Source organism: Morus notabilis, unplaced genomic scaffold (genome assembly GCF_000414095.1).
Source record: "Morus notabilis unplaced genomic scaffold, ASM41409v2 Scaffold100, whole genome shotgun sequence".
Classification (NCBI taxonomy): domain Eukaryota; kingdom Viridiplantae; phylum Streptophyta; class Magnoliopsida; order Rosales; family Moraceae; genus Morus; species Morus notabilis.
The window spans coordinates 366,935-380,793 of record NW_010361820.1 but is presented as its reverse complement, the minus strand read 5'-3'; the positions used below and the strand labels follow the sequence as shown (position 1 = coordinate 380,793).

The 13,859-nt window shown below is 36.6% G+C and overlaps 1 protein-coding gene across 1 annotated transcript; it reads right to left on the bottom strand.

The window, feature by feature from the left end:
- Positions 1-3,647: 3,647 nt before the first annotated feature.
- Positions 3,648-13,638, bottom strand: LOC21408293 (ABC transporter G family member 32). Its single transcript, XM_024167312.1, has 23 exons — positions 13,043-13,638; positions 12,785-12,905; positions 12,489-12,662; positions 11,614-11,773; positions 11,455-11,531; positions 11,334-11,387; positions 10,708-10,798; positions 10,327-10,628; positions 9,965-10,246; positions 9,430-9,746; positions 9,176-9,336; positions 8,982-9,085; positions 8,503-8,662; positions 8,276-8,398; positions 8,071-8,162; positions 7,654-7,986; positions 7,294-7,584; positions 6,987-7,070; positions 6,295-6,428; positions 5,979-6,206; positions 4,948-5,119; positions 4,602-4,856; positions 3,648-4,199 (listed from the first exon to the last, which is right to left on the bottom strand). The coding sequence occupies exons 1-23, from the start codon at positions 13,315-13,317 to the stop codon at positions 3,927-3,929; spliced, it is 4,263 nt and encodes a 1,420-aa protein (XP_024023080.1). The 5' UTR covers positions 13,318-13,638; the 3' UTR covers positions 3,648-3,926.
- Positions 13,639-13,859: the final 221 nt, after the last annotated feature.

The following is a 13,859-nucleotide window of genomic DNA, read 5'->3' as shown; positions in this document are numbered from 1 at the left end:
CTGACTTGAAGCTTCTTCATAAATCCGCAGGACCTCTTTAATCGCAGCGCATTCCTCCACCTTTGCATTGTAGAAAACTAACCTATCATCTGCGAAGAAAAGATGACTAATTGGATGTTTGGTTAGAGGATTCAAACCATGATTTGAATCATGGTTCATGGTTTCTTACAGTGTTTTCTCTCACAAAAAATACACGTAAATAAAAAATGATTCTAATCAAATGATTTTAATCCATGAATCAAACGTCTCCTAACTTTAGGCCCACTCCGAGAACATGCAAACCCCGTGATTTAAATTAAGTAAAAGGATAATGAATATGAGGAATTAGTTAAAAATATATTTATCAGAGCCATAATTGAACAAAAATATATATATTTTAGATTGGGTCAAAAAAATATTTAAATATGGCATATTGAAAAAAATGTATTTTAAAAGGAAAATTAGATAACAAAATATTTACATGAAAATCATTTCATTACAATATTTTTTTAAAAAAAAAAGAAAAGACATACAATTAAGTTGAAACAAGCAAACAAATAGGTTGAAGTTTTTTTTTTTTTTTTAAAGAGAAAACTATATAATTTATCTTTAAAAGTACATGGGTATGAATTTTTACTCTTTATTATTGATAAATATTTTTTTATTAATGTAATTATTTAACTAAAAAATAATAAATTAATAATAAAATTTAAAAATTTTGATTAATATACTTTTAAGAGATATTTATCGAGATTACTTTTTAAAAAACAAGGGCCTGGCTATGACCCCAGTTCGTTAATGACTGGATTTGTCCACACTGAATATTGACCGTCGGATGAGTTTGTTTTAATTCTTAAATGATCCAATGGTTGAAAGCTTCACGGGCAGAGAAGGGCAAGATATATGTTATGGGCTACCGGTTGAGGATTTATGAAGAGAAAAAAAAAAAAAAAAAAGAAGAAGAAGAAAAAGAAAAAGAAAAAGGAAAAGAAGGGGCAAAGCTTTGTTGGTTTCGTGGGTATTGTCTCCGTTTCATCTCCGAAGACTAGGGAAGAGATAGAGGAATTTCACCGTCGACGATTGAATCTTTGGGTTCGTGTTGATCGGTGAGTTTTCTCTCCTTTTCACTTTCCCTACACTCTTATATTTTAGATTTTTTTGGTCGAAAATAAACTAGAAACACTGTCAATGTTTGAGAATTTTTGAGTAATTTGTGGGTTTTCTCCCCTTTTAATTTCGCCTATCCTCTTAAATTTTGGTATTTCTTGTCGAAAATAAACTAGAATCACTGTATATGTTTCAGACTTTTTGAGTAATTTGTGAGTTTTCTCTCCTTTTAACTCTGCGCAGGCTCTTAAATTTTGGAATTTTGAAGAGAAATCAAAGCTTCAATTAAATCTTCACACCACCATTCTGAGCGCTTGGACGAATCAATAACATTTTCAATGGCAACCAAGGAATCGCTTTCCCGTTTGTAATTCGAAGTTGTTTTCACAGCATATTTGGTTGCCATACGTTCTGCTTCCAAAACTGACTTGGAATGCACAAATTCTGTACGTCTTCCACTGAAGGTGGAGGCCAAATTGTAGAAAACAATTCCCACAGCGTTTTTTCCATTTTTTCCAAGCAGCATCCACTTGGAAAAATACTTCTGCAGTAGTCCCGTTACTGTCCGCAGCCTCCGCTTTTCGGATCAAATCATTTTTGCGCATGAAATTAGTTGTCTTTGCAGAGTCTAACCATACAACTTGGCCGGCAATTTCAGACACGATACAATGAAACGACACGAAAACGATACCAGATAAATAAATTTAGACTGCACGATCATTAATTGGGTCGTTAACGGGCTGACACGAATAACACAAAAATAAATGGGCAAAATTCGTACCAACCCGTTTAACACGTTTAACCCGTTTAATTATACGGATCGTTATCAGGCCGACACGGCCCGGCCCGACCCGTTTATTAAACCCATATATATATATATATATATATATATATATAGACAAAACTATATTTCTAACTCAGTCTTTGGAGGTTCTCTTTCTCTCATTTTCTCACCTGTCATTTCAGGTATTTTCCATTTCTTTAGCAAATAAGATTGACAAGGTATTTTTCTATTCTCAATTTTTCTTTAGCAAAAGCGACGAGACGGAAGAAGTAATCCTGGTAAGATTGACAAGATATTTTTCTATTCTCAATTTTTTTACTTTGCTACTCTTGTTCTATGTTGCGCAAGGTTCTCAAGTTTTGTACTTGCCGATGTGGCAATTGCATTTTTTTTAGTGTGATAGAGTTTTATGAAGGGATAATATTGTTCATCGACATTTCAATGCTTCCTTAGGTTCTTTCATTAATAAGCATATTGCTTCATGAGAAATTAAATTTTATCTGTTCACTTGAATTTATTGGTCTAAAGATACTGAAAGGAAAAAGAGAAAAAAAAAAAAAAGAACTCTAGTCTTCCTATACAGTTAATCATTGATATGAACAGTAGTCATTGTGGACATTTTTCTATATTTATTTTATGTTTTATACACTTAAATATTCAAATGTTTACTTTTATTTTTAAACTTATTTAAATGTACTTGGTTATGTTTTTAAATTTTTTTAGATGTTTAGTAATTGATATGTTTTGAAACATTACTTGATAATCTAGTAGCAAGTATCATATATATATATATATATGTGTGTGTGTGTGTTTGATATTTGAATATTTTAATGTGTGTTGGTTATTATGCATGATTTTAATTATAAGTGATATTAAGTAGTCAATTAATATAGTTTTGAATACAATATAAAATTTCACTACTTTTGCTAGTTGGGTCATAAACGGGTCATAAACGTGTTTTTTTTCGTGTCGGTCTGTCACGACACGTTTAGTAATCGTGTTCGCGTGCCGTGTTAACCATGTTATTAGCATTTCGTGTTCGTGTTTAAATTTTTGACACATTTATTAATCGTATCGTGTTCGTGTTCACTATAATCGTACCGACCCGAACACGACACGCAAACACGAATTGTCAGCCCTACAACTTCTATGCCCAGCCGAGATCATCTTCCTATTTAATTGCATGCAAAATGCACGACAGGTGGTCCAAAGGAGTGAAATTGCATGGAACTTATATCACCTTCACGACAAAAAAGAAATTCCATGATCCATAAACGACATCACGTTTTGCTTTCATTCAATACGACTTTTGATTCCAAATTGGAGTCTCAAATACCCGTCACGACTCCCCCATCTCTTTGTTACGGCTCATCACATGATTATTACACTATTGGGGCTGATTACGATGAAAGAAATTATTTTTTAATAATTGATATCTCCCATTGGGAAGCGTGAGCAGGTTAAAAACATTTACATACACCGGCAAAAACCGGTAAACTTTCTACATTTTTGCTCTCCACGTCAGCTGTGTGAGTGTGGGAAATGTCCCCCAAAATAAGGGTGTAGGCTCACAAAAAATGCCTTAAAAAATATATAAAACACCATCTTCTCCGCAAATAAATATATTACGGCGTAGACAGACGATTACAAAAATATGAGACACACGGGGCAAAATATTGAGGTACATATATATCAGAATGAAGAGAATGTACTAGTTCCTTTTATTTGGTATCAACTCATGCCAACAATAGTAGGCGACTTTAATTGCAACATTTAATTGAATTGTATAACACAATATAATTCTGAAATATCATATAAGCATTATTATGACAGTACATAAATTTCCCGAGCTAACAACTGGCATTAATTATATGCTTCTCTCTAGGAAAAATGAATAATGTAAATCGTTCTATAATCACGTTACTATACAGAAATCCACACTTCAGCAGTTTTCCTTGACGTGGAGCTGACGACCATATACTTTGTAATCCATGAAATGACTCTAAAACACACAGTATTTAAGTAATTTTATTCTGGTATGCAATTCGTGACCCTGTCATCTCCTCTGGAAGTTGAAGGATTTTATCGCAAAGGCGAAAATCATAGCAAAAAAGACACAGAAACCAACCACCATAATCCCTGCTATGCCCAGGAAATCATGCCTGCAACCAAATACTACTTTGAGCAACCTCTTCACAGTTACCTGGTGAATTCCATCTGATAACTTCACAAGTGTGTTATCGTCGCCGTATTGCGAAGCCAGGAGGCCATAAAGACTCCAGGCCACAGGGTTGGCCCAGTAGTACCATCTCCACCATATCGGTATTCTCTGAAGAAGTGGAACAACATGTCATTCTGGGTTATAAACGCATGTGTCTTAAAAAGGAAAAGGAGGCTAAACAATAGAAAATATGCTCGTGTGTATATGTACTCTTGGCAGTGATTTATATAAAGGCTTAATGGAAAAATTGGTGTTTAAAATATGAAGTCAGCGGTTCATGTATATTCAAAACTGAGGTTGGCGACCAAATCAGCTATCCAATTTCTGCAAATTTGTAATCGAGATGGCATGTCTTGAGGGGTATTAGATAGTCTGAGGCATGAACGCTCAATACTAGCAAATGGGATAATCCTATATTCTTGACTAAATAACAGAAAGTACTAATTGTCGTGTTAGGTAACTAAAAAAATAAGAGATGACATAATTACTATAAGCAATCACTTATATTACCTTGTGAGGGATCATAAAGCCGCTGAAAAGGTTCCAGAGCATATAAAATGGAGCAGCAATGATGGCGGCCACATTGTGGTTTGGTGTGACAGCAGTTGTCATCATTCCATAGAAGGTGAAGTATAGCATGGTAAAAAACATGAAGAATATGTACCAAACGAATTTCAAAAATGTCCACTCAAATGAAGCCATGGAGTAGAAGATTGAGGAGTAAATCATGGATTGTGCAAAGACGTAGGGGAACTCTATTGCAACCTGTGCATAAAAACCAATAAATACATGAGCTAACTGTTACAACCATGCATTTATCCAAGTGGGAAGGAGGAACCAGAATCACAAGATGAACCTGAGCAAACGCAAATGGTAGAGCCGAGTACATCCCTGCAGCTCTCTCTCTGTAGGAGACAAATCTTTCGACAGATACAACAGGTTGAACAGCGGTGGCATTGGTGATTCCGATAAATAGGATAGCTGCGTACATGGATCCCATGGCATTAAATATATCCTGCTGGCTCTCCCTGTCAAAAAAACAAAAGAAAAAAAAAAGAAAAAGAAAAAAAAAGGTATTGGCGTTAACAAAATATAAGGCCATGGATAGATCATAATGGCCAATTGAATCAAAGATCACTATCAAAAAACGCATCAACAAGAGAGCGAATGCCACATCCAAGTTGAATCAATCAAAAACTTATGGCTTCATTTTCAGTACGCATTTCCTTTCAGGAGTTAGGTACCACCAAATTGTCTCATGATAAAGATTTACCAGGTCTTTTGGTTCCCCTCTCCCCCAGCTATAACTTTACCCAAAAAGCATATCACAGTTTTTTGTAATCAATGTTTTTTCGTTGCATAACTGCAGTACAAGCGTACAACTATATAATTGCCTTAGCCTTTGATTTTCTAATGTTCAAGATCTTTGATATGGCTATTGGTAAAACAAAATCTTCCACAGATGAGGGTCAACCAGAAAAGAGGAGATCACAGATCATCTACCACTACTAGTATTAGACACTACTTGAGTTCAATGTAAAATAATATCTTGCAGCTGGAAGTAGTATATGCAAACAATGTCCATATAAATGGGAAAGACTATGGGGATGTTTGGTACCTAGATTCGTTCCCTGATTCGAATCATAGTTCGTGGTTCGCTACAGTATTTTCTCTCACAAAAATAACACGTAAATCAAAAATAGTTCTAATCACATGGTTCTAATACATAAACCAAACATCTCCTATATGATCAACTTTAACTGTATGTGTTTATCCTTCTGATAGTCTCAAGGTGGACAACTTCCAATTATTCCAAGTTTATAGATATTATAAGAACAAGATTGCAGAGCAATTAAATTGACAAAAGATTAAGAAAAAGGAGAAGACCTTTTCGCACCAAATCTCCAGCATATGGTTCCAAACATCAATGAGATAATGACAGTGTAAAAGAAACGAACTGCAGTATATTGTGGGTTTCGCCAGTAAGACAGGTTTTGCTTCCAAAGACAAGTGATAAACTGTTCAAAAAATGATTGGGAATACTTGGTCGGGAAAGACAGTTCTTTCACATTAGAACTGGGCTTGCTTAGGCTTTCAACCAACTCTCTGTTACCACTGAAGCAAAGGAAGAGATCATAGTTAGATAAATAAACTAGTAGTTTCATGTAAATCCAACTGAGCCAGAAAACACTTCAGCTCTTACTGAAATAAATTCGATTCTCGATAAATTTCCGCAAAGTCAACACCCAAGCGGTTCTCTTCAGTTAAAGAAGTAACATCAAGCATCCATGCAGCAGGATTATATCCAGGCCTGATCTTTGGCACCCCTTCGATTGCCTAGAAGAACAGATTTTTACAAGACTAAGTTGACTACTAGTATAATAAAAGGCCTTAAATTGAAACCATACTCTAAGGACGTGTTTACCAAAATGTAAAGGAATGCAGTAGGAAAGATAATAGAATTGGAAGAGAAAGTAAAGTAATAAGAATAAAGATCATTTATTCCCTTTATAATGTTTACTTATCTATCAGATACTATAATAAGAAGAATCCAATTCCCCTTCTAGTATTTACTAAACTTATCTTATCACTATAATTGCAAAAATATCCTTATATAATTAAATAATCATTGAATTTTAACATGTTAATTTAAAGGGTACCTAAGTTACTTTGGCATCCATTCCAATTGACAGGGAAACAATACCAAGGGGATGCAAGGATTGATGTTCTCTTTTCTCATTCCATATGGTCGGGCCTACAGCCTACTTAACTCTCATTGCTAATTTTGTAAGTAAACACATGATTAGGTAGGAAAGAGAATCACTCCTAGTTTTGCCTTTCCCTTTTATGTGAAGTAAACGTGCCTTAAGAGATGAAACAAATGCATAAGCTGACCTCAAAATACTTTATGAGCTCACATGACCTTGGACCAAGAGGACCAGCATATATGAGCTCCCCTCCACGCTTCATAAACAAAAGCTGCAAAGAAGGATGAGATTATAAGACTCGGTAAGGCTTGAAAATTTTTCCTAAGAGTGGGGAAAGGTGTTAAGAGCAATAGATGCGGGAAATCCTAGAAAGCATATGACATAGGAAGAAAAATTAATGAGAGATGATGTCAAAACACAAATATGGATACAAGTTTACAGGGAAGAGAAGAATGACAAAGTGACACAAACTAAATAAATAAAGAGTTGAATACCTCATCAAAGGATTCAAATATGTCTATGCTGGGTTGATGAATGGTGCAAACTATTGTCCGTCCAGTATTCACAATGTTCCTCACCGTCCTCATCACAATGGCTGCAGCCCTTGCATCCAACCCCGATGTGGGCTCATCCATAAATACTATAGAAGGGTTTGCAACTAGCTCAACTGCTATTGTTAACCTTTTTCGCTGTTCTGTCGACAAACCATCAACTGCAGGTAGACCAACTAATGCCCCACTCAAGGAAGTGAGTTCCACAAGCTCCATTACCTCATCCACAAAAGCCTGAAGAATTTAACCCTTCATAGATTAATCTCATGTGAAGATGGACAAAATGAAAAATGCTAGAAATACCTTTTGTGTGTCCAAGCCAACATTTGGCGGTAAGCGAAGCCAAGCAGAGAACAAAAGTGATTCACGAATGGTCAAGCCAGGAGAATGAATATCAGTCTGCTCACAGTAACCAGAAACTCTTGCGAATGTTTCTTGTTTTTTCAGATAACCAGATATATAAATGTTCCCTTCAACGATCCCACCTGTTTTTCTACCAGCTAATACATCCATGAGGGTTGTTTTTCCAGCACCACTCACCCCGACTAATGCCGTAAGAATTCCAGGCCTGAATGCTCCAGTAACATTAATCAACAGCTGCAATCTGTCTTCTACAACTCCTTGCTGCTTCAGTTCCTGCATTGATACTTGGATCAGAAAACATATAGTCAAAATGCTTCCCAAAGTAAATGACATGAATAAATGGAGTTAAACACTCACCAAGGGAACATCAACATAGTAATTGATATTGCTGAAAGCCATGGAAAGTGGTTGGAATGGTAGAACCATGCCTCTTTGCTTGAAATATTTTCCTGATATGAAGTTTAGACGCCCAGATCTTAGACATTCCTTTCGTGATAAATTTTCTAGAAAAGATATTGTAAGAAAAAAAAAAAAAAAAAAACATAACAGGGGATTTACAAACCATTTAAGGACCCTGAATGCTCCAAGTAGTGTCTAAGCTCAATGACAACAGGTTCTCCTTTCCTTCTTTTTTCTCTCTCTTGTAACTCTTCCTTAGAGACTACAGCCTGCTGCCTTCCCAAAGCTGCAAACATGAGCTTCTGTTCTTTAAGTGTGTTTGTTTTTTTACTTATACGCACTTAGGGAAATTGGCATTTAGCAAAGTTTTTATCAAATATGATTGCTTACGGTTAAGGTAAGATAGGAAGAACGTGAACAGTGCATTGAACAAAACTGTATATCCAAGCAATGCACCAACACCAATCCAATACCAGTAGCTTTCAGAAAACAAACTGCGTGCTTTTAATACTGCCTCTCCTAAAGTAGAACTGGTAATATTCCCAAGTACCTACATAAATATGGGAACAAAGATCCATAAGCTCTAGGATATTTGCATGTGTGAGAGAGTGCCTCCAAAGTCCATACTTACAAATGCATAGTTTATCACATTATCTTAAATCGATGAAGAGAGGAAACAAACAAAAAAACAAAAAAAAAAACAAAAAAACAAAAACAAAACAAAAACAAAAACAAAAACAAAAAAAATAAAAAAAGATTCATTGTTGGTTTTGTTTAATATAACTCCCACAATAGTTGCATGTGCCACATGAATAGCAAAGTAATTTCCGAACGATCGAGTTTATGAAGAAAATAATATCAGGCTTTACCTTATCCCAGGAATGCCCATGAAATTCATTTACAGATGCTGCGTTTTGAGCATACATCAGAGGAGAAAACCAGAAACCCCAGATCCACCATCTTGGGACACGATCTGAGCCAATAGAATTAAAAAATGAGAAAAAATAAAACCATTTACAACTATGAAAGAAACATAGAGATTGGAGAATGTTTTCCCATTTACCTCTTGAAATGACGTATCCTCCAAGTGCCATAACAACCAGCATGGCAAAAGATCCAAAGGTGTTTGCAACTATCATATTTCTTCCCAGGGATCCCATTAGACGAAAAAGAGCTATAGACATTTGGTGCAGCAAGAAATATAACAAAAGCTGGCGCAAAAATCTGCATATGACAACACAATCAACACTCCACTCCACTCCCACTCAACCGTCATAATCAAATAAAAACGAAATTCCAAGAAAATATAAGGATAACCTAGTGACTGCAGGATCATATCCAATCACATAGTATGTGATTGCAACCCAAAAGCCAGACTCCATAAGTGAAGTTGGAATACTCAAGACCCAAGAAGGTAGTGTATAAGCCCAACTTGGGTAGAAATGCAAGTCTCTATGCTTGTAAAGAACTGGAAGCTTGGCAACCAACATTGACACCTCCGTGAATCCGTTAAAAAGAATTATAACCATTGAAAAGTACAGTGCCCCGAGATATAAGCCCCCATCATCTATTGAATTGTGGTGCATTGTTGTTCGGAAAAAGACACTCATTGTTATCAAAGCAACGAAAAGAAGCTGAAAAACAACACGTATTACTTGTAAACCAGGAGAAGAATGGCATGAATACTTTCTTCAGAATGTTGGCAGAAAATAATAATGGCAAGAAGATAGTATTTTCACATCACCGAAAAGACCTTAGAGTTCAAACAATTTCCTCATTGTTTTTCCAATCGAATTCAAAATGAAATCACTGGCATTGTTTTTCCTGATGTAAATGACGAAAAGGAGCTTACCTGAATGAATTTGAAGATATATATAAATGAATTCCGCTTCATCAACAACCTCTGCCAGTTAAAAGACGTTTTGAGAAGCTCAAGCCTCTTCATACCATAACGAGAAGTTGACAAGGCAGCCGGGTGGTTATAGCGTCTATCAAAAGGAAGGTTTAGTTCTTCAGATAAATTTTTCCCAATGTGAAACGAACGAAAAGCTTCAGCAAACTTTCCCACTGGTACATAGCGGTAAGGGAGGTCAGGATTGGACCAATACTGTTGTTGGTCCTTCTTTGATATTACCTGCATGGAAATAGGTGAATAAAGATGCCAAACATAGAGCGTGGATGTTTGGATTTGAATTTAATCACTCTACCACTTACTTCCTGCAAGAAGTCTGCAACATTCTTTCGCTCGGGACAGCTAAATCCCATAGATGAAAAGAAATCAAGAGCAGCTTCACGAGGACCCTGATATACAATTTGGCCTTCACACAAAAGAATGACATCATCAAACAACTCAAAGGTCTCGGGAGCAGGTTGAAGGAGAGAAATAACAGTCGTCCCGTCCAGTGCACGAGTTGAATGCCTAAGATATTTGATGATTTGATAAGTAGTTGAACTATCAAGCCCGTTTGATATTTCATCCATGAACAGAACTCTCGCTGGACCTACTAGCAATTCACCTGGAAAACATGCATGTTCCATCAGCAAATATATTTTGCTAAATACTGACACAGGAAAATATAAAACCACCAAATAAACCTGTAGTAAGTCGCTTCTTTTGCCCCCCTGAGATCCCCTTAAGCATTTCATCTCCCACCAAGGTGTCGGCACATATATCCAACCCTAAAATCTTTGTCAGATATATTTTAGTAATTTGGAATTATCTTTAGTACTGAGTGTAGTTGACAAACCACAATATATCATAAAAATAAACTTTGAGAAAGAGATTGAATATGAAGGAAATATTTCCTAATTACATCTTTCCAAATGGGCCACATGCATCAAGCAACATGTTTAATCCACTAAAGGTTAGTAGATCCAATCAATTTACCACATAAAGTAAACCAGCAGCTGCCAAACTAAAAAAAAAACCATCAAGAACAGCTTCTTCAAGTTTTAAGTAAAACGCAAGGTACCAAGCTTGGAAGAATCCCAACATTAGATTGTCAATGCAGGCTTTCAAGAGTTTCTATTTTATCAATCTGATGTTTAAAGTATGAGTCATTGATTGTACAGAACAACAAAGTAATCCAGAATAACCATGCATCTTGATTTTTGTTAGTTTTAACAATGAAATGTCAGGGAAAAAAACTTTGGTAAGTAGATGATGTTTGAAAGATGAGTCAAAGTTTATGAAAGAATAACCAGCATCAATAGAATAATACCTTCATGATATACTCCACCACTAGCCTTGTCTCCTGCCCTCCAAGAGCTAACGACTGAACAATGACATTTTACATCAGTATCAAAACATACGTAAGAAATGCACCTAAACAGATCATGTACCTTCATGAATAAATCAAGATCTTCATCAGGTTTTATCCCAGCAATCTTTTCCCTTCTTGCAAGTTCCAATAGCATATCTGTCAAAAGTATTAGTTAATAATGTCCCAATATTAACAACTCAATAAATCAAATACAAAGTTACGATTTCACAAATCTTACCGTATTTAAATCCGACACCTTGACAGCGCCCTGCAAACTCAAGAGTTTCCCTTACAGTCATCTCTGGCACTTGCCAGTCCTGTTGACTGACATATGCAGATGTCCTTTGAGCAACAAACTCAGTAAAGCCATGCCCATTATATGTGACGCCCCCTGACATCTTCAAAGAGATTGAAGTATCCAATAAATAAAGAGAAAAGAAGAACCCAACTACTAAAAAACCTCAGTGTTGATAAAATGTTCAAACCTCAGTGAGTAAACTCATAAACCAACAATTAGAAAACTTCCAACAGAGGCCTTAACACTTTGTAGGAGGGAAAAGTAGGACGGGCACAGTCAGGGTGATTAGTGGATGAATTTTGAGACACATGGTTGTTTGGTAGGAGAGAAAAAATTAGGCAATAAATTGGATAAGAGATTTCAAATCTTTAAAAGAACTTCAACTTGAATGGCTCCCAATTTAGAGGGATTATAGGATGGATTTTATTCGCTTAACTAACAAGAATGCTAAATTACTTTATTACCCCATTCAAACATTAGTTAAATCCAATTGCCTGATTATAAATTAAGAATAAAACTGTAATTAATTATACAACTTTCACTTACATCTTTATTCCAAACAAGAGAGGTGATTTTTATTTCCCTTCTTTTAATTCGAAATAATATATTTTCCTCCTTGCCCATTTCTCTCACGTAGGTTATCTACCTCCCTCTTTACTCTTTCCTATTCACTCTCCCCTCTACCAAACAAGCAACAAACCATAAATTTTATATCTACCCATCATCTTGTTCTAATTCAATTTTCATATTTAGTAACAAACTGAAAATATCAAAGTATTTCTGATAAGAAATATAAATAAAACATAATTAAGTACCTGCAGATCAGGTCCTAGCCGTCCAGCAAGAGCCAGCAAAAGCGTGGTCTTTCCAGAGCTTGGAGGACCCAACAGCAGCGTCAATCTAGAAGGCCTTACGATCCCACTTACGGAGTCTAAAATCGTCAACTTGCTTCTCTGTCCTCTGTATATCCGAAGCTGCCTTAAGAAAGCCTAAATATAGAATTCGTGGAATGTAAATTCAGAGCTCAATTCAAAATGACATTTAAAAAGCAAGTTATATATGTATGTGTATATATATATATATGAATGAAAATAAAGCGATATAGTTAAACCTCGGTCATATTTGAAACGAAATTAGGAATGGTCGGCAACGCTCTGCTTCCCACATGGACGAACGCTTCGACCTTCAAATTCTGATATCGAACCTCAATCTTCGGAAACTCTAAATCCACACTGCAAAGCGAAAACTCCATTTTCAGGATTCGTCAAATTAGAGAAATCACCGTAAAACTCTGCATTTCGCATGTTAATAATTTTTCTGAGATTTCCTATTTTCTCAGCAACCAAACGGTTGAGGGAGAAGACTTTACGCGTCGAATCTGCGCCGCATCCGATCAAAGAAAAGACCGGGATCGTCGTCGACGGCATTGACCAGTCGCTCCAGGAGGAGCTTCTGCTCGTTAGCTTCGAGCTCGCTGACGTCGACCTCCTTGGTATCTCCGACGATGTTCTTGAAAATGCCACGGCGGACGCGCTTGTACGTCGGAAGCCTCTCCAGCGCCGCCCACCGGAGCGCCTCCTCGTCGTCGCCGTCCTCCTTGTACGACGCCGATCGAGCGAAAACGTTCTCCCCCGAGTTCCACATCTCCGGTCACAGAAAGTACAAAATCGCCAAAAAAAAGGAAGGAAATCCTCAGCCAAGAGAAGAGGAAGGACAAGAAGAAGCTAAGAGAAAGTAGGGTAATGTGAGCCTGCCATTTCTGATGAGAGAGAGAGTGTGTGTGTGTGTATGTGTTGTGAGAGAGAAGTAGTAGTGGTAGTACTAATTGTGGTGAGCAAATATGGTAGTTGAGCTTTGCATTAATGGCGAATGGCCATGTCTCTCCGTAAGAGTCTCTGGGTTTGTTGAGCTTTCTCTCTCTCTCTTATTTCTTTCTTTCTTTCTCTTTCTCTCTCTGCAATCTGTCTCATGCGTTAAAGTGTTATTTACAGTTTGTGCATCGAGGAAGCTCATTTAATGGCCGCGGGAAAGAGAGAGACGACGAAAATGGGAGGGTGATGAGCGCTAATGCGTACTCTCGCGCGTGTATTGCGTTATACACTCGCGAGAAGAATGCGACACGTGGCTGCCTCTTGATGTAACGGCTTAGAGACGCGAGTGTCGTGTGATGTGCGTGGAAATTTTGA